General features: G+C 40.6%; 1 protein-coding gene across 2 annotated transcripts in view; it reads right to left on the bottom strand.

The window, feature by feature from the left end:
- NR3C2 (nuclear receptor subfamily 3 group C member 2) overlaps positions 1-21,738 on the bottom strand; it is a 370,721-nt gene that overhangs the window by 72,534 nt on the left and 276,449 nt on the right. For both annotated transcript variants that reach the window (XM_073805516.1, XM_019926560.3), the window contains exons 5-6: positions 1,991-2,329; positions 75-219 (exon numbers count right to left, since the gene is read on the bottom strand). In XM_073805516.1, the coding sequence (XP_073661617.1) occupies positions 75-219; positions 1,991-2,329 (484 nt within the window). The remainder of the gene's footprint in view (positions 1-74; positions 220-1,990; positions 2,330-21,738) is intronic.

The following is a 21,738-nucleotide window of genomic DNA, read 5'->3' as shown; positions in this document are numbered from 1 at the left end:
GTTTAGAAATCATAAAAGAGCGTAGCGAGTAACTCTTCGGTTTATTTTATGAAGGCTAATTAATAGGTACTTACTCATTAAAGACTAGGTCTGGTGCAAAATAGAGAAATTGGCTGTTCGTATGTTTGTACGATCTCCAGCTCAAGGCAAATGATGACAGACACATCCAAGAATACTGGATGAGGGTAATTTGGTCCTCGAGAGGCAGGTTTTTAAATCCTGAAGAAGAGAACAATTCATCACAAAAATACACTTAGCATTTAAGAACATTCCAGGAAGAAGCGTCGTAAGTCAACCCCAAACTGCCCCCTTACTCTCATTGACTCAAATCAATTCCACAGTTATTTACAGAGCACCTATCGTGGACCTGGTCCTGTTCAACATTTCATGTTAAATTCCCCTTAAATTGTCAATGAGGGTAAACTGCCAAGGCAAAAAAAAACTAAGACGTTCTGGGAGTTTCATTGTGGACAGTGGTCTACAATCCTTAGTTAGACTGAAAGAATTTGTGTTCACCTGTACCACTTGCTTCATCCTACTCACAATGAATAACTTCAAAATAAAAGATAACTTAATGACATCAACTCTTGCATATCTGCAACACTGGTGGAAGATTTTACTTTACATGAGTTTGCAGTGATTGAAAAAGCCTTATTCCTAGCTTCCCCTAGGCTGGGATAATGCCAGACTTCAATAGACTTCTGAGGCAGAATAAGCATCCTTGATGCTGTCCTGCCTTACCCACAGTCTTCCTTTCTGGGCCTCAGGCCCTTCTTTTGTTTCTTTTCTCACCCTCTGTACTCCCAGGGGCACCAGGGTATTCTTCTGTTTGTATATAGTTTCACCTGGGCAAGCTCCCCTTCAAAGAGTCAGTCATCAGAGCTTTCCCCAGACTTTTGTCTTACGGCTGCTGGTCGACAACAGGGCATCTAAGAAACTGCTTTGGATTAATGAACTGGGACAATGTGATCACAATTCTGAGCAATGTTTCTGTAGATTAATAGGAGCCTTATTAATAAAATGCTACAGCATAAAACAGACTAAAGTAGGCATTTCAAGGACAAATTAAAGGGTTATGGAGGTAAGATATTTTCAGAAAGACTCTTTCAGAGGCCCCTACAGCCTACCTGAGAGGTCTTTTTTTTTTAATTAATTTTTATTGGAGTATCGTTGATTTATAATGTTGTGTTGGTTTCTGCTGTACAGCAAAGTGAATCAGTTATACATATATCCACTCTTTTTAATTTTTTTTATTTTATTTTTTTTCTTCGGTACGCAGCCCTCTCACTGCTGTGGCCTCTCCCGTTGCGGAGCACAGGCTCCGGACGCGCAGGCTCAGCGGCCATGGCTCACGGGCCCAGCCGCTCCACGGCATGTGGGATCTTCCCGGACCGGGGCACGAACCCGTGTCCCCTGCATCGGCAGGCAGACTCTCAACCACTGCGCCACCAGGGAGGCCCTCCACTCTTTTTTAGATTCTTTTCCCATATAGGCCATTACAGAGTATTGAGTAGAGTTCCCTGTGCTATACAGCAGGTCCTTATTAGTTATCTATTTTATATATACTAGTGTATATATGTCTTGATTTACCTGGTCTAGGGCTTAGAGTAGCCCTGGCTACAAGCTGCTAATAATGGGCTCAATTCTTGCTTTGGCAACTAGAATGTGTTTTGCCTTATTAATATTACTGGAATGAAACTTTCCATTTCAATCCTCAACATAAAAAATGGGTATGTTCTATTAACAGAACAATAGAACAATGTTCTATTGTTCTATTAACAATAGAACCCTTAACTCTAACTTCTCAAGAGAAATGAGCATATTCACCAGATTTTTCTTCTACACACTTGATTCATTTGACAACGAGTAAAAAACTGGCTGTCGGGATCGAACAGAAAGCAAACTCAATCGCACCGTTGCATACGGTACGCTCTGTTGCCCTGACGTGCCTAGTTCAGGACGCAGACCCTGAAACGCGAGGCCATCCTACCTGGAATTACCTTCGCCCACTTCACGACTTGGATCATCTGTTTGCCTGCTAAGCGGTTTAGGGTGGAGAGCAGATTTTCGGCTGTATCTGGTTTGGAGTTGTCATAGCCTGCATACACAATCTCGGGTTCGATGGTTTCAAGGACCATGGAAGGGGAAGGTGTGAGCGCTCGGGAAATTGTGGAGAGTTGAGGAACCAGCGCTGAGTTGACAGACGGCTCTTGCGCAGGAGCGATGTACGTAGTTCCTTCCTCTGGGCTCTGTGGGGGGGGAGGTGGAGGCTGCTGTGACTGTTCCTCGTGAATCCCTTTTAACTTCCCCAACTTCTTGGACTTCCGAGCTGTAAAAAAAAAAAAAATTATAAACAGGGCAAATTAAGATTATGTTTGGCATGATAAATACCATCTAAAGCACAACACTTTTGTATGTTATATACAAATGTTAAGAGTAAATCTTAAGAGTTTGCGTTACAAGAAAAAATCTTCTATTTCTTTCATTTTGTATCCATATGAGATGCCGAATGTTCACTAATCTGATTGGGATAATCATTTCACATCGTATGTAAGTCAAATCATTATGCTGTACACTTTAATACAGTGCTGTAGGTCAAATATTATCTCAGGAAAACTGGGATTAAATAAATAAATCAGTGAGTGGCACCACACAAAAAGAAGGAATTAAAAAAAGATTATGTTTGGCATACCTTACATGAGGTAAATTGCAAGCAAATATTGACTTATATTGATTAAAGCGTACTTTTCCTCTAAGGATGTCTTGTTATACTAGTAGGAACAGCCTCTTTTCAATATTTTTCTGATACCAGACACTGTCCTAAATGCTTTTTATAAATTAACCACTTTAACAATTTTATGACTAGGTACTATTACGATTCTCATTCTATAAAGAGGAAGCAGACCAGAAGGGTCAAGAAATCTGTCCAAGACTACACAGCTAGTATATGTAAAATAGAGTTAAGAGCTCAGAGGAAGGATAAATTATTTCAGATGCTAATAAGTTACATATGCCTCAACTAAATCTTAAGTAAGCCAATAATTCCCACCTATTACCCACCGAAGAATTGGCAACAAGGGCTAGACTCGCCCGATTGAGCTTATTATCTTAGTGCTGTCTCTGCTCCCTCTAATTAGCTTTCTCTGGCCCTTTACTTATTCCTCTTTGGTGCTTCTCTACCACTTACTCTTCCTGCTGTGGTCCATGTGCAACCACTTGCTTGCTCAGAGTACTTATTTTGTGCAGATGCTGTTAGACCGACCGATGTCCCCGGCTATACTGTGAACTGCTGAGGCATAAAGATTGGGTGTTCCTCTTCTTTCACAGCCCGCATGGCGCACCTTGGTAAATGCTATGCCTACACAAAGTGACTTACCGATTTCCACTGAATGAATGCGAGCTAATCAACCCCAAAGAAAGGCAACAGAAGGGAAGAAATGAAATATCTGGATGATTCCAAATTGGGGCACTAACCAGTAAACGTACAGGAATTAATGCTATTAAAAAATTCAGGTGTGAGTTATACCATTACACAATCCTTAAAAATCTCTCCTACTCTATATTTTTACTATAAATAAACATTTCACATGTCACATAGCCTATAACTAAAAGATATCACAATACGGTACAAGAATACCACTTTAGAATTTTAGTAGAATGTATTACAAGTGACCATATTCTGATTTACCCAGAACAGTCCTGGTTTATGCTTGTTTCCCAGCATGCTTATTAGTGAGTGCCCTGTTTACTCCTAAAAGTACCACATTCTGGACAATAAATAGTGCGTTCATCATAAAACCAAAGAATCAGTATTAACTTTAATAGCAGCTGCTTTTAAACAAATCTTATTGAAGTAGAGTTGATTTACAATGTTGTATTAATTTCTGCTGTACAGCAGTGACTCAGTTATACATATATGTATTTTTTCATATTCTTTTCCATTATGGTTTATCACGGGATATTGAATATAGTTCCCTATGCTAAATAGTAGGACCTTGTTGTTTATCCATCCTATATATAATAGTCTGCATCTGCTAATCCCAAACTCCCAATCCTTCCCTCCCCTATCCCCCCTCCCCCTCGGCAACCACAAGTCTGTTCTCTATGTCTGTGAGTCTGCTTCTGTTTCACAGACAGGTTCATTTGTGTCGCATTTTGGATTCTACATATAAGTGATATCATATGGTATTTGTCTTTCTCTTTCTGACTTACTTTGTTTAGTATGATAACCTCTAGGTCCATCCATGTTGCTGCAAATGGCATTATTTCATTTGTTTTTATAGCTGAGTAATATTCCATTGCATATATGTACCACATCTTTATTCATCTATCGATGGACATTTAGGTTGTTTCTATGTCTTGGCTACTGTAAATAGTGTAACAGCAACTGCTTTTCATTCACATCTCTCTTGAGGGTTCTTACAATAGATACGGGGAAAGAAAGACTGGGGAGGTGGAAGGGAGAATTGGGAGGTAGATGTGAGGACTCGGGAATGGATGGCAGGTGGGTGGGGTTAACGGGGAGATGGATAGATAATGGGGAAGATGGGTGAATGAATGAATAAATGGATAAAGGATAGAGAAAGCTCAGATGTGCCAAACTGAGCTTAGAGCTATGGTAATAATTTACTTTGCAATTGTAAGGTTTTCCATTCTATTGAGGAATTTATTTTAAAATTCTTGAAGTACCAGACACCTTCAACTTAGCTCTAACATGTGTGAGAAACTTACAGGATACAAATGTAACACAGAGTAGGGCTATGTCACACCGATTAATCTGATTTTCAAAATAACCATTCATGCTTGTAAGTATGGCCATTAATATTACATTTACCACTTGCATCACAGAAACACTGATTCAGATAAAAGACAAGCCCCTATCCAACAACAGACATACCTGCCACACATTCATAAAATACTGGAATTGGGCTTAAGAGATGAACAAGATATAATTCCTATCTTAAGAAGTTTGAAATTAGCAAAACAATTTAAAAATTTCAATTATTTCAGATCATTTCATTTCTCATGGACTGTCTCCTTCAATGAAAGAGGCAGAAAAACCTGAGTTTTAGAACTGTCTGAATGAAAAGCAGATGTATCCTATTCATGTAGTATGCTAATGGCGGGTGGCTGACAAAGTACCGCTCAGCAGTGCTGAGCATACAGTAGGGGACCAAGATGCTTCTGATGAATGAATGAGTGAACGAACCAAAGAAAAAAATAATCACTAAATGCCTCAAAAACTAGGCAAAACAGAGAAGGAGAAGAAAAGAATCAAACATGCAGATAATCCCCAATGCTGGTCAGTGGATGATTGTATCTATAAGTGTTTGAGAAGATCCTCGATAGCACAGATTAGTCATCTGGGGAATCAGATACTTGGGACTAACTGCCTCTGTGTCACATAAACTTGTCTCTAAGCCTCAACTGATTCATCCGAAAAATGAGAATGACAGTGTTTCCCTCTCCTATCTCACAGAGGACTCAACAGGTAAGAAAACTAAAAACAATGTTGAAAATTATTATTAACATCTGAAATAGCGCTTCAATGCTACTTCCATTCTTTCACATAATTTTGCAGATATTAAAACTATTCCCGTTCATTAAAATGTCCTTATCCTTTATAAGACTACATCTGATGATAACCATCATTTGATTTGATGAGAAATACACAAGGGTGATATTCTCAAACTTTATTAAAAATGATATTTGCTTGCAAGTTAATTATAAAATTCATACTTGTTTTAGGTCTTTGGTCTGTAATGCCGTGTCTATTCTCATGGCTGATTTAAGGCCAATGCTATGAAATATCATGAAGAAGAATGCTTAATATTTTCTCTAGCACTGATACACAAGGCTGTGGCCTGTAGCACAACTGATTGAGCAGATTATCAATATTATGTTTAGCATTTCAGTTACATTTAATTTTATGTTGTAATTTTATGAATATATGAGGGACACTGGAATTGAGTATTTATTTATAGTTCCTTAAATAGTTCAAGAAAATAAATATTTTCAGTGTGCAGATTCTTCAGCCAAGTGTATTCATCCTGCATCTTCTTCTAAAAGAGTACAGTTACATAACAATCATATTACCCAAAGCAGCCCTTCTAAAATGCTTGAAAATTTTATACTCTTTCTAACACGCGCCGCCTTCTAAAATTAAAGCCCCTGAAAGTTGCCAATGTCTGATGTGCTCCTATAACATCACTTTCCATGACCCTTATGGGTACTCAATAAATGTTTGTTGACACTTCATTTTCAAACTGTAATACATTTTAACAAACTATTACATATGTAAATGTAAATTATTAATAAAGTAAATTAAAAGTAAATTATTAATTTACTTCTGTGTAGGAAATGTAGGCAAGTTTGACATTTTAGGATAAAATTTCTGAATTGTTATTATTCCTTTTCAAAATTTCTACTGTGTAATGATCCACCTGCAGAGTTATTACTCTGAAAATGCCACAACTAAAATAATAATAAGCTCAATTTATGGAGCACTTACGTGCCAAGCACAGTTCAAAACAATTTCTAGTGGTCTTAAGCCTTCCGATGCTCACCATGACCCTACGATTAGGCAATGTTACTTCCATTTTACAGATGCACAGAGACAGGAAGTACTTCTTCAAGGTTGCAGGGCTGGTAAACACCAGGGCTAGTTTTTGAACTGGGCCATGGCTCAGAGCCCACACTCTTAACCTCTGTGCTATGCAGTCTCTCTTTTAATCCTTTTCTCTTTATCTAATTTGTTTTTTAATACTTTAAGATTAGCACCAGCTTCAAATCCAAGTGTATAATTAAGATGTGTGCTAATTACACAGGAAAATCTCTGGCCAAAGATACTTAATGAACATGTTTCCATTACCCAAAGCAACCGTGAACATAAATTAGGGGTCTTATCACTACCTACCACCTTACTAAATTAACATGGAGTTAATGGCCTTTGGGCTTGGGAACACATGTTCCCTTGTGACCCAGACACAATTCATTTCTCACCTGCCAGCCACAGTTGCAGGGTGTGTGTGTGTGTGTGTGTGTGTGGTGTGTATTAATATGACTGTGAATGTCTCCCAGTCCCACGTGAGCCTAGAAGAATTTCACTTGTTCTACCTGGATGTTATAGTAACAGTATATGCTCAGCAGCTGCCCCCAGGTGCCAAGTCCTTAATTACTAGCAGCATCTTAGCAGCCACTTTCTCCTGGCACTGCCGGGGGAAAGAACGCTATAGATTCCCCATGAATTGTTCCCCCAGGAGCTGTGCAATGGGAAGGCCCTGCTTCCTATCCAGAATTATAAGCTGGACAGCAAGCAGGAAGCGTCTGGTGGGACCCTATAAAAATGGTGGAAAATTCCCAATGGGGTCTCAAGATTCAAAAAGGCCCTGAAACATGGCCCATGTTTGCTCTGTCTCCTGAGGCCCACCTGGTCTGCTACATACCCTTTGGACAAACTGCCAGTGTGGTAGAATGACGGCCGGCTGGGAATGACAGACACCGCTTCTGCATCCCCCAGTAAAATGATGAGATGCACGGGATTCTCCTGCTACTTTCATCACTATCTTTCTCAAGTGTGTTCAAATGACAGATTCTTTAGACTTGGAGATGGGTCATTGGGACAACGTCTTTTTTTTTTTTTTTCTATCTGGAGTAGAATAAAAGACTGATGGGGGGCTTCCCTCGTGGCGCAGTGGTTGAGAGTCTGCCTGCCGATGCAGGGGATGTGGGTTCGTGCCCCGGTCCGGGAAGATCCCACATGCCGCGGAGCAGCTGGGCCCGTGAGCCATGGCCGCTGAGCCTGCGCGTCCGGAGCCCGTGCTCCGCAACGGGAGAGGCCGCAACGGGAGAGGCCACAACAGTGAGAGGCCCGCGTACCGCAAAAAAATAAATAAATAAATAAACCTTTAATTTAAAAGACTGATGGGGAGCTTTTTCAACCATAACATTTCACTGGAAAGATGTAAAGTGAGAATTCTGTCATTTTAGAAATGCTCAGTGTCATGTCTTGAAATTTTAGGTCTTGGCAGTAAATATTAGAGAGGATATATTGAGGTTATATGAAAACATGTATTTTTCTTTTCCAGGCCAAATGTAATTACTGGTTTAAACCCACAGGACAGGGCTTCCCTGCTGGTGCAGTGGTTGAGAGTCCGCCTGCCGATGCAGGGGATGTGGGTTCGTGCCCCGGTCCGGGAGGATCCCACGTGCCGCGGAGCGGCTGGGCCCGTGGGCCATGGCCGCTGAGCCTGCGCGTCCGGAGCCTGTGCTCCACAACGGGAGAGGCCACAACAGTGAGAGAGGCCCGCGTACTGCAAAAAACAAAAAACAAAAAAAAACCCCACAGGACAATAAGAGCATCCACCCCATTCTCTTTCTTTCATAGACCATTTCTCTTGCCACTCTCCTCCTAATCATGCTTTCCTATTTTCCTCATCCCCTTTATCTGCACGACTTCTCCCCTTCTCCTGCCAGGGGAGGAACACACCGAGAGTTAGCGGAACAACCAAGTATTTCTGTGTCATGGGATCAAAGGAAGGAATACCACCTTCCTACAGATTTAACTGGTTTTGCAGCAAAACCTCTCTCCTTTTTACTAATAGGGAAAAGAACATCTACGGTTCTCAAAGCCATACACACTAATAGAACTGGGGTGAGGGTCAGGGGCACATTGCTTTATGAATAAATAATTAGCCTCTCAATTGATAAGAAGTGGCATTCCAATTGTTTAATAAATCTCCTTGAGTGGTTATAGAACTTGAATACTGGGTGTCTTAAAAAGTATATCTAAACATTCTCACGTTAATATACATAATTTAACAAATGAACAGGCATTATTGATTTTATTAGTATAAAAACCATGCTGAGGCAAACTCAGACCCAACCTTGGACCACTTTAAGACATTCCACACGACAGACACACACACACATATACCCACACACACGCGCGTTAACTGTGTGAGGTAATGCGCACGTTAATTAGCGCGACTGTGGTAATCATTACATAGGCATATTGATATCACAATACCACATTGTTCATGTTAAATATGTATCATTTTTTGTCAATCATAACCTCAATAAATCTGGGGGGAAAATGACATTCCAGATTAGTGGATCTCCACAGATTACATTTTAATGTGTGTACAGAGATAACCACAGATATCTCTATAGCTATAACAAACATAATTTTGTTGTTATTGTTATAGAATACATTTATCTACTACTTAGCAAGTAACTAATATTCACCCATTGTGTAGAAAGTGCCCTGGTTTTACGAGCAGTGCAATGCTGAATAAGATGATCTGAGCCCAGACAAGAGCTTACAACCTTGCGGAAGTTGGATCAATACATAAGAAAGCAATCAGGGTTATAAAATAGGCTATGTCAAGTTTGGGGTCAGTGTTCCGGACTATGTATGTGGTGAGTGAACAATGGCAGGAAGACATTGGTTTATCTTTCTATGAGCGCCTCCACTTTCCTGTATCCCTCTGTGTTAATTCCCACTGTGCCCTGGTTTGCTTTTGGTGTGATTCAAATGACACTGAGGGCCCACGTGGAGCAGTCACTTCCCTGTGTGGGCATCCACCCAATGTTAAGCATCACTGACCCCCCCACCCCCTCCGTCCCGAGAGGAGAGTCCCTCAGACCAGAAGCTAAATGTGAACAGAGACTCAAGGGAATCTGAGGGAGATAGAATAGGGGTCTGCTGATTTTGCAGAGACAGTGACAAGGTTCTGGAAGACAATCCCCAGTGACATATTCTGATTCCTTCCCTGCTGGAGACAGGGATTCAGAAAGGGGCAAAGCCAGACGCTGCCTAGGAGATACTTCTTGGGCGAGATGGCTGATTAACATGATTGTTTTTATGGCATTTATATTTTTCTGTAATTAGATTCTTTTTTTCTCCTCTAATACTTCGCAACATTTTCTCCTCCCTTTTTTTCTTTTACTGTCAGTCAGACTCAGGAACGTCTGTACATAGGAGGATGTGTCAGGGGGAGGGTTCCATCTCTGGACAGAGTTTTAAAGGTGAGGCAGTATGTCTTCGACGTCTGGCCAGGCTGGGACTGCGTTAAACCAAGTAAGAAACTCCAAAGAAGAGGAAACAATGTCTTGAGAAATGGCCTCTTGGTGATGGCCTCTGGGTAATGGAGAAAGTTTCCAGTGCTTTCTTCTGTTGAAACCTTTGCTGGTTTAAACAAGAGAGAATGCCACTGGACTGAGTGGCAGTGGGCTGAGCCACTGTAATTCCAGAACTCCTTTGGACATCACTTCTAAAGAACCGCGGGCAGTGGTGGGGCAAGGGCGGCAGCCAGCACCCCACGGCCAGGTGGGGTGGACAGCGGGTTTACTGCACGGAACACCCCCTACCTGGGCCTTGCCACTGTTGGGCTGATACACACCTCCAGGGAGTATCAGAAGGGAGCAACAAAATGACGAACGCTCCATCCCCAAAGCTTTGGACCAAAAATGTTTATGGGGGGAAAAAAAAATAAGTGAAAAAAGACAGGGATTGAGTTATTCTAGAGTAGAAAGTGAGGGACATGAGAAACCAAATAGCAATTTCAAAAACTTGACAACCCTTTTCCAAATCACAGTGAGCATCTATTTTCTGTTTCTACTGAGGTCAAGATAAGATCTAAAGGGTTTAAAGGGCAGAAGCAGGGATTTAGATGAGACATTAGGAGAAATTCCTGCAAGTTTTCTGGAATGTGTTATGGAGAGAGCCTGGAATGCATGACCGCCAAGAACATGTAATATTCTTTTCTAAAAACTCGAAAGTAATAGGTAGGCAGGTTCCCTGCTTGCCTGAGTGCAATTCTGCCGCGCAGGAGGAGGACGATGAAATGAGTTATCGAGACCCGGCAGCCCTACAAGGGAAGGAAATATGACCTCCAATGTACATTCCAGCCTTCCATGTGTCTGAGTGGAACTTCTCTGGCTCATATTTTTCTCAAAAACATGAAGAAATCCCTTACACTTGTACATGTGGTAAGAGATAATTTTAGAAATATTTTTCCAAAATATACTCCAAGGGCAAATACTGTGATCACTGAACGCAGGCTTGGGAGAACATCCACTGCCATGGAAGAAACTCCTAAAGTTCTATATGCTCCCTTTTACCCTATCCCCAGAGTTCACATGCCCCCCCCAACTTTTTTTTTTTTTTTTCAGTTTTACCATTTAAGGTACAGAACTCAGGTCTGTACTGAAAATGGGCTCTGTGGTTTCTCCTAATCCTGAGGTTACCTAATTTTTTTTTAAGTGGGGAAAACAGTTCATAGTAAAGGCTATCATTAATTGAGAATCTGTATGTCCAGCATGATAGCATCTTTTAAAAATGTTATCCTGTTAGGTCCTCATAAGTGCCCTGTGGCTAGGTACTATTGTTAGCACCACTGTACACAGGGGTAAAGTGGTTTGTACAGGGTCACAAGGATGGTCTGCAGTTAGGAGAAAGTGAGTTTTTGTCAGGGCATAGAAAAAGAGAACAGAGAAACCCCATCACATGTGCAGAGTGCATCAAATCAGGAGGTCAAAGGGGTATGAAAAGGACCCAGAGCCCTAAAGACTTTTCTAGATTATCAGCGAGGTTGCCATTGGATCACCTCTAGTAACAAGATCAGCAGCCTTTTTTAATGGGAGACACAGAAGAACCGGTACCAATACACAGGATGCTTTCTCTCCTAATTCCCTGGGCAGGACAGTCAACCCCTGTGTAGGACAGTCAACCCCTGTGTACTCCGGGGCTGTTGCTGTAGCAGATGAGACAGTCTCTTTGCTTTTGCTCCTTGTTTTGACACCTCAACTCTGATGGCAGGAGAAATCAAAGCAGGCAGAAATCAAACCAGTCTGTACTAAAAAACAGGACTTATTGGGGGAAGAACTTACTCCTTCTGATTAAAAATCAAGTTCTGGGCTTCCCTGGTGGTGCAGTGGTTGAGAGTCCGCCTGCTGATGCCAGGGACATGGGTTCGTGCCCTGGTCTGGGAAGATCCCACATGCCGCGGAGCGGCTAGGCCCGTGAGCCATGGCCGCTGAGCCTGCGCGTCCGGAGCCTGTGCTCCGCAACGGGAGAGGCCACAACAGTGAGAGGCCCAAGTACCACAAAAAAAAAAAAAAAAAAAAAAAATCAAGTTCTTATGTTCAAGAATATTGAAATGGTTAGTAGAGATGGATTAATCAATGTACGAACCCAAATGTCAACTCTTATAAGTATTAGTTCAGCTAAACTTCACGTATGATCTTATTTTATTTCTGCATCACCAATAAAGCAGAATTCTTAGGTAAAAAACATAAGGTTCCTAAGCTCCATTGCAACTGAAAGCTGAGTTCTGAGTCTGAATAAATATATTTTTAAATCAAATGAGCATTCTTTAGAAAATACAGATAATATATTTGCTTTTGTAAATTCTTATTCTTTGGGAATAATGATGCTGTGCTCAAGATTGATATCTGTGTAAATGTAAAACAAAACACAAGCAAATAAGCAAAAAGAAGACAGAAAAGCTCCTTCTAGTTTTACAATCTACTTAAAATAAGAAAAAGAGCACTGTGATAGCTATGGCTGTCCAGCAAAAGGTCCTTCTCTCAGTTAAAAAGTTCATTCTTTAATAGCTGCAAGAGCCGCCTTCTTGGCATATGTTTCAGCAGAGAACTTATTACATGAAGTACGATCTCACTGGATATGCAAGGTAAATAGTCTCATTAAGAATATTTTATGAAGAAACATGACTGTTCTAACAAGGTCAAGCGGTGAATAAGGTATGATAAAGAGGCAAAAGGCAGTGACCTGGAAATAGATTATGGCACCCAGCTTAATTTACTGTGTCTTCCCCAGTCCTGGCGTGATTCTCCATAGACTCAGGCCAAAAAGAGCTGGTCAGATGCTAGCGCACACGCTGGGCAGAAAACCCAGAAGAATGGTCCCGAGCAGACCTGCTCACACTGGCAAGTCAGCTAAGCAGGATCTACCTTAAGAAATATTATGTATAGAAAAATAAGAGTTTACCCAACAGAGGTATGATGAGGGTATCTACACTGGGTAATGCCATTTTCCTTTACAAAAATTTCAACCGAAGACTTCTTTCATAAGCTCTCAAAGAACATACAAAATGTAATGCATTCCTGTTTGTCTGCACATTATTTTTTACATATGTTTCAATTATCCTGTTCTTTCCTCTTAGCATTTGTTGCTACTTCACTGCAATGGTTTCCTCAGCTTGGTCCCTTTAACTGTAGCCTTACAATTGACATTACAATTTGGAAGTGTCTGAGAATTCTAAAGCAACCAAGGAATTTTCCTAAATTCAATTTCAGAAATTTTTAAATGATTCGTATTTGTGTACATAAGACATAAAAACCATGCAGTGAAATGAAAAAATATACAGATATAGAACAGTTTTATCTCCAGTACCAATTTTCTTCAAATTATTTCATCTCCCTTAGCTCAACATTCTTCCTATAAAATAATTACTTAGAGCCACATTATAATTATTCTTTCAAAAGCTTTTATTTAACAGCATTTTCTATATACAATCACCTTAATTTTAATCAAATTTTAAGTAATGCTTTACTTTATTTAGCTGAAAAGTAAACCAACGAGGTTTTAGTTGAGACTACCAATGTTGAGATTATAACTGAATGATTAAAAATGATTAAAATTGCTTCGGAAGAAAATGAACTGGTGAAGCAGAAAACCAGATGTAAAATAATAATCCCATGAATTGATACAAGGACATTTTTCACAATTTTTCACAACTGGTATAACACAGAAAAGATTCTGTATTTCTAAATACTATCACTCTAGTATTAAGAACATTTTACAAATGCAAGACAAAGCTGGCCAGCAGAATTTGAAAAATATCCTCATGTTAGAAGCTAATGCTAATATAAAAAAGAATGAGTAGAATGAGGACATGTTAATGAGTTAACAGGCTCCCACTTAAGTTGGGGGCAAAAATTAGATAGGCCTGAGGAAAAAGAAAACAAACGTCAATGTTGATAGCTTTTCTGCATTTTCAATAAATATTACTCCACATTTTATTCCACTGACATCATCAGAATGAGTTGAAATTAAGAATTAATAGTAGCCAATGGACTTGAAAAAAAAATATTTTTCTAGGCTGGGATCGCTTCAGGATTCAGGCTGAACCAAGCTAAATGGCCTTTTTTGAATAAGTGATTCTCTTGCATTCGCTTCTCGTGTTTTCATTCCAGCCTCTCTTTGCACACAGGGTTTCGTGCTGGAACGTCTTGAGGCCCTCTGGTGATGTCTGGTGTTGGCAGGTATAGGTCACTGCTGGAGAGGAGGCCTCTCAGCTGCCTGGTGGCGAGCGGAGCCATGCCAGGGTAGGGCCGACGCCCAGGTCTGACCTCTCAGCTCTGTTGAGAAGACAAACTGCTCTTTTTTCCTTTGGTATTCTGCCACAGTGTAAATTCCAAAGCTTTTGGTGACTCTCTCAAACCTAGCTCAGCACAGCAGGCTGAACAAAAGCATCTTTAAAAGAATATGCTTTCCATTTAGGTTGCAAAGGACTCTTCAAATTTATAGCATTTAGCTGCATTAAAAAAAAAAAAAAGTCCAAGGAAGAATTTAAGAAAGTTGTGAATACGATGCTGACTCGTTAAAAAGAAACTTTTAGAAGAAGGAAACATTAAATGTCCTTTTATTTTCAGTGATTCCTTATCATCTGTATTTTTCTTTCACATATGAGACTGAACCACAGACCTGGATGGAAACGAGTTGGCCCTTCTCCATCAAAGCTGGAAGATGAGCTGTCTTCGGGAGAGGATTTAAGTAGTTCAAGAAGGATGGATAACTGGGCCATTTCTGCAAGTTTTTCTTTGGGGTCGCAATTCACATTTAAGTCATTTAAGTCACTATTTTTAAAGTAACGTCACATTTACAATAAAGAGATTAAACGAAAACAGTTATTTATTTCTTCTCACATATGGTTCTCCATTTTCCTATTAAAATTCTGCTTCTGTTCCAAAGATAGGTTTCCCTTCATTTAAAACTAAGTCTGCCAGCATGCTGTGATGTCAGCCCTCCTATACGTAGCTCTGAAGAACGGACACTACCGTTGATGATGGATTTCACTGATGGCTTTGCTAGCGTTAGAAAAGTCTTGTCTGGGGTCACAGGGTGGCCCACGGCTGTCATCCCAGAGCAGATGCCTTGACCAGGAGTCAGTTCTTCACTGCTGACTTGGGTGAAGGCCAATCTCATGCTATGATTTTCAAATGGATGATGTGGTCCTAAGTCACATACCAGGTAAAACACAATTTTTATCCCCCATAATAATTTTTAACTTCCGTAATTGAAGGGGATGACACAAGCCTCTAAGCTTCCCTTTAGAGAATTTCTACCCTTTAATGGCATTTTCTTTGGGTCCCCAGTTAGAATTAGAAATTCTCTTTTAGATTCAAATCGTTTCCCTTTATAGATATGACCACAGAGAATAAAGATCAAGAGACCACGCCCAATATAATGAAACACCTTATATTAATTCTCTAACAAAGCCTTTAAGGGAAACACAGAGGATGTTAAGTTTCACCTCCAACCCCAATGAGCTAAGGTAGTTTCCTAGAGGAAACAATTCCAGCCAAGGGTCAACTCAGTCTTAGGCAGATGACAGAGGCAGGTCAGGCATCTTCCAAAAAGCAGCACCCCAAGTACAGTAGTGGAGGGCAGGTAGCCTGCCACTTCTAACCTTGAGAGAGTCTAAAGAGAGATGAACAGGGAGAAGCCGAAAAGAAGGTTTTTTCCTCTTCAGCTCTGTGGAAGAAACACACTCTGGAAATAGAATCCAGAAAGGGTCACTCTGCATCCCTAATCTTAGGGCCCGATTAGTATCTCTGAATCAGGAATGTCAGCATGGGTTTCTTTTTGTGGCTGGAATTACGGGAAATGTACTTGCCCTTGACCCTGACCCATCCTTGGGGAACGGGCGGGGATTCAGAGAAAAGCTGTGATCTTCTCCTGACTCAAAACACCATCATCAATTCAGCATTCTGATACCCAAATTGTGAACACCCTAACAGAACCTCCTAGAACCGGAAGGGGCATCACAAAACAGCAAGTTTGATCTCATTTTAAACAGAGGGAAATAAAGTTCCAGAGGGTGAACTGGCTTGCTCGAGATTCCAGATGGTAGAGGTGGGAGACTCTCAGCTCCATCATTTCAAGTTCAGTGGCCTGTTTAGCAGTGCCAGCATCAGAGCTTTCATAGAGGAAGACTTTAAAGAAACATGTGAAAACACATGTACTCAATGCGACAGTTATTCATGTTTATTTTATAGTAGGTTGGAAGGCATCTGATGAAAATTATGAGGGAAAGGCTATGACCCTCTCCCCGGGCCATCTGACAGCCACTTGAATATCTGTTTAGTGTGGCATAAGCACATGCTATCAACATGGAATTCCAGTTTTCTCTCAAAAACAGTTTCTTCAGGATTATCATGAGAAACAACCAAAGTTGGATAACACAGTTATCCGGGACTCGTGAAGGTAAGCTGGTTAGTATACTGACAGCATACGACTGTAAGTGGTCTTATCTGTGTAGACAGACATTTACGTTTTGGTAATGACAGACCGGAGAACAGTCCTTGATAAATGACCCAGTCATTGCCATGTATCATCCTAGTTATAAATTTCAAGAAGACATTTGAATACCTGACTATCAAAGTCCTGTGATTTGAATTCAATACATTACGACACGTGGACTATCAGACATGAATTGAAGCCTCTGAAGGCAGGTACCTACAGGGGCATAAACATGCAGTTTTCCTAAGTAGCAATCAGTATGTAGAGGAATAGCTCTTACGGACCCTACAACTGCCCTCACCATTTTGCTTTCACGGAGCAAGCACACAGCATAAACTAGTACCTCCTGGGAGTCGATCTTCTGTAACATTTTGTATACATCAGTGTGGTCAAGAAATCACTTACATGGATTGTTTTCAACATTTTCAGCTGTAATAGTCCATGACCTTTTTTTTTTTTTTTTGACTAGTTCATATGCTTAAAAAAACAAATGTTTAATCTTTTACTTTCAGGGAACCACTATCAACCAGCGTCTTATGGGGAGGACATATGGTGTATGACAAAAAATGGGGAAGAGACTAGAAATCTGGGGAAAAAACTCTAAGATATAAGATATACTACCCAGCTACTTGGATAACTCATAAGGACCACATACGATTATATATACTCTCAACTCTTTGTCCGTAATACATTTAAATTTACTTATTTCCCAAAGTATAAATAATTACTAAAAGCTATGTCTGTATTAAGGGATTAATAAAAGCAACAGGATATAATTGAGATGTTCAGCTAATAAAGGACTGAAAAAATGAAGAAAAGCACAGGGCCAGAGATTATGAAAACGAAGATTATCTCACTACTTCTCTAACTGTGGTCCAAGGATGGTCTTCCTTAGAATCACCTGGGAGCTTTTTCAAGATGCAGAGTCTTGGGCCATCCCAGATCTGCCTGTCAGCATATCTACAAGTGGGGGCTGGGACTCTTCATTTTTAAAAACTCCCATGTGACTATTCTTCTGCATTTGGAAAATGAAAACTACCAACCTAAAGGTTCTGAATAAGATTATGGAATGAGGGAAAAACAGACAGAACCTGGAAAAAAGGTTCTTTAAAATAAAGATAGGAAGGAAGGATGGGAGGGAGGGAGCGAGGGAGGGATAGACCGGGATAAAAACATGGCCTATACCAGGGTTTCTCAACCTCATCACTATTGATACTTGAGGCCAGATAATTCTTTGTTGTTGGGTTCTGTCCTGTGAAAATGTAGAATATTTAGCAGCAGCCCAGGCCCTCTAATCCCTAGATGCCAGTAGCATCCTCCTACAAGCTGTGACAGCCAAAAATATTTTCAGACTTTGCCAAATAACCCCCGCCCCCAGGGAGTAAAATTGCCCCTGATTGAAAACCACTGGTCTACACTAAGGAAACTGATAAAAACAAGAACAGTAAGCTAGGAAGATAATTAAATCCCTAGACTACATATCAATAAAAAACAGTCAAACGAGAGCTGAGATGAGAAGCGTGCTAATCCATTATGCTCCACAAGCTAGTTTCCTTGTTAGCAGAAGTCATAAACTGGAAAGTGAGCTAAGGATGATTTCAAAACTTCATTTTCATCTTTCACAACTTGGCATATTTCACACAAAACTTTGTATTTCTGATATCATGAAAAGAAATCTTAAAACCTCACCATAGCTGTCTGCTTTCCCTCATGGAAACAAGTGGCTGGAGCTGAGATCAGGACATCTCCTTTGGATGGAGCACTGAAGTTTTCCCTTTATGCTTTACAGATAGGTAAATTCCACACAAAATTCCTGATATAGGTCATTGGGGTTGTAAAAGATTAGAGTGTATCCATATAGTTAAGATTTACATTCAGTTTCGTAGAAATCCAAATTTTATTATCACTGCCACACTTTTTAACTACAGATGTAATTTATGGGGGAGATTAGTTCAAGATGGCTGAGTAGAAGGATGTGTGCTCATTCCCTCTTTTGAGAGCACCAGAATCACAACTAACTGCTGAACAATCATTGACAGGAAGACACTGGAACTCATCAAAAAAGATACCCCACATCCAAAAACAAAGGAGAAGCTGCAATGAGACGGTAGGAGGGGCTCAATCACAAATCAAATCCCATAACCGCTGGGTGGGTGACTCACAAACTGGAGAACACTTATACCACCCACTGGAGTGAAAATTCTGAGCCCCACGTCAGGCTTCCCAATCTGGGGGTCTGGCAATGCGAGGAGGAATTCCCAGAGAATCAGACTTCTAAGGCTGGTGGGATTTGACTGCAGGACTTTGACAGGGCTGGGGGAAACACAGATTCCACTCTTGGAGGGCACACACAAAGCAGTGTGTGCATCAGGACCCAGGGGGAAGAAGCACTGATACCACAGGAGACTGAACCAGACCTTCCTGCTAGTGTTGGAGGGTCCCTGCAGAGGCAGAGGATGGCTGTGTCTCACCGCGGGGACAAGGACACTGGCAGCAGAAATTCTGGAAAGTACTCTTTGGCATCAGCCCTCCCAGAGTCCACCACTAGCCCCACCAAAGAGCCTGTAGCCTCCAGTGCTGGGTCGACTCAGGCCACACAACCAGCAGGGAGGGAGCCCAGCCCCACCCATCAGCAGACAAGAGGATTAAAGTTTTGCTGAGCTCTGCTCACCAGAGCAACACCCAGCTCTACCCACCACCAGGCGCTCTCATCAGGAAGCTTGCACAAGCCTCTTAGATAGCCTCATCCACCAGGAGGCAGACAGCAGAAGCAAGAACTACAATCCTGCAGCCTGTGGGAGGAAAACCACATTCATAGAAAGATGGACAAAATGAAAAGGCACATGGTTATGTACCAGATCAGGGAACAAGATAAAACCCTAGAAAAGCAATTAAATGAAGTAGAGATAGGCAACCTTCCAGAAAAAGAATTCAGAATAATGATAGTGAACATGATCCAGGACCTTGGAAAAAGAATGGAGGCAAAGATCAAGAAGATGCAAGAAATGTTTAACAAAGAACTAGAAGAATTAAAGAACAAACAAACAGAGATGAACAATATAATAACTGAAATGAAAAATACACTAGAAGGAATCAATAGCAGAATAACTGAGGCAGAAGAACGGATAAGTGACCTGGAAGACAGAATGGTGGAATTCACTCCTGTGGAACAGAATAAATAAAAAATAATGAAAAGAAATGAAGACAGCCCAAGAGACCTGAGGGACAACATTAAACTCACCAACATTCGTATTACATGGATCCCAGTAGGAGAAGAGAGAAAGAAAGGACCTGACAAAATATCTGAAGAGATTATAGTTGAAAACTTCCCTAACATGAGAAAGGAAATAGCCACCCAAGTCCAGGAAGCGCAGAGAGTCCCAGGCAGGATAAACCCAAGGAGAAACACGCTAAGGCACATAGTAAGCAAACTGACAAAAATTAAAGACAAAGAAAAATTATTAAAAGCAACAAGGGAAAAACAACAAATAACATACAAGGGAACTCCCATAAGGTTAACAGCTGATTTCTTAACAGAAACTCTACAAGCCAGAAGGCAGTGGTATGATATATTTAAAGTGATGAAAGGGAAGGACCTACAACCAGGATTACTCTATGCAGCAAGGATCTCATTCAAATTCGATGGAGAAATCAAAAGCTTTACAGACAAGAAAAGCTAAGAGAATTCAGCACCACCAAACCAGCTCTACAACAAATGCTAAAGGAACTTCTATAAGTGGGAAACACAAGAAAAGAAAAGGACCTACAAAAACAAACTCAAAACAATTAAGTAAATGGTAATAGGAACATACATACTAATAATTACCTTAAATGTGAATGGATTAAATGCTCCAACCAAAAGACACAGGCTCGCTGAATGGATACAAAAACAAGACCCATAAATATGCTGTCTACAAGAGACCCACGTTGGACCTAGGGACACATACAGACTGAAAGTGAGAGGATGGAAAAAGATATTCCATGCAAATGGAAATCAAAAGAAAGCTGGAGTAGCAATACTCATATCAGATAAAATAGACTTTAAAATAAAGAATGTTACAAAAGACAAGGAAGGACACTACATAATGATCAAGGGATCAATCCAAGAAGAAGATATAACAATTATAAATATATATGCACCCAACATAGAAGCACCTCAATACATAAGGCAACTGCTAACAGCTATAAAAGAGGAAATCGACAGTAACACAATAATAGTGGGGGACTTTAACACCTCACTTACACCAATGGACAGCTCATCCTGACAGAAAATTAATAAGGAAACACAAGCTTTAAATGACACAATAGAGCAGATAGATTAAATTGATGTTTATAGGACACTCCACCTGAAAACAACAGATTACACTTTCTTCTCAAGTAATATTCTCCAGAACAGATCACATCTTGGGTCACAAATCAAGGCTTAGGAAATTTAAGAATACTGAAATCATATGAAGCATCTTTTCCGACCACAACGCTATGATTTTAGAAATCAATTAAGGGAAAAAAAAACAAAAATCACAAACACATGGAGGCTAAACAATACGTTACTAAATAACCAAGAGATCACTGAAGAAATCAAGAGGAAATCAAAAAATACCTAGAGGGGCTTCCCTGGTGGCGCAGTGGTTGAGAGTCCGCCTGCCGATGCAGGGGACACGGGTTCGTGCCCCGGTCCGGGGAGATCCCACATGCCGCAGAGCGGCTGGGCCCGTGAGCCATGGCCGCTGGGCCTGCGCGTCCGGAGCCCGTGCTCCACAATGGGAGAGGCCACAACAGTGAGAGGCCCAAGTACCGAAAAAACAAAAACAAACAAACAAACAAACAAAAAAATACCTAGAGACAAATGACAACGAAAACATGATCCAAAACCTAGGGAATGCAGCAAAAGCAATTATAAGAGGGAAGTTTATAGCAATACCATGCTACCTCAAGAAACAAGAAAAATTGCAAATAAACCATCTAAACTTACACCTAAAAGAAACTAGAGAAGGAAGAACAAGCAAAACCCGAAGTTAGTAGAAGGAAAGAAATGATAAAAATCCGAGCAGAAATAAATGAAATAGATACAAACAAAACAACAGCAAAGATCAAGAAAACTAAAAGCTGGCTCTTTGAGAAGATAAACAAAACTGATAAACCTTTAGCCAGACTCATCAAGAAAAGGAGGGAGAGGACTCAAATCAATA

The sequence above is a fragment of the Tursiops truncatus genome, chromosome 5, assembly GCF_011762595.2.
Source record: "Tursiops truncatus isolate mTurTru1 chromosome 5, mTurTru1.mat.Y, whole genome shotgun sequence".
Classification (NCBI taxonomy): domain Eukaryota; kingdom Metazoa; phylum Chordata; class Mammalia; order Artiodactyla; family Delphinidae; genus Tursiops; species Tursiops truncatus.
Note: the sequence above shows the minus strand (reverse complement) of the source record. Positions and strands in the feature narration are given on the sequence as shown.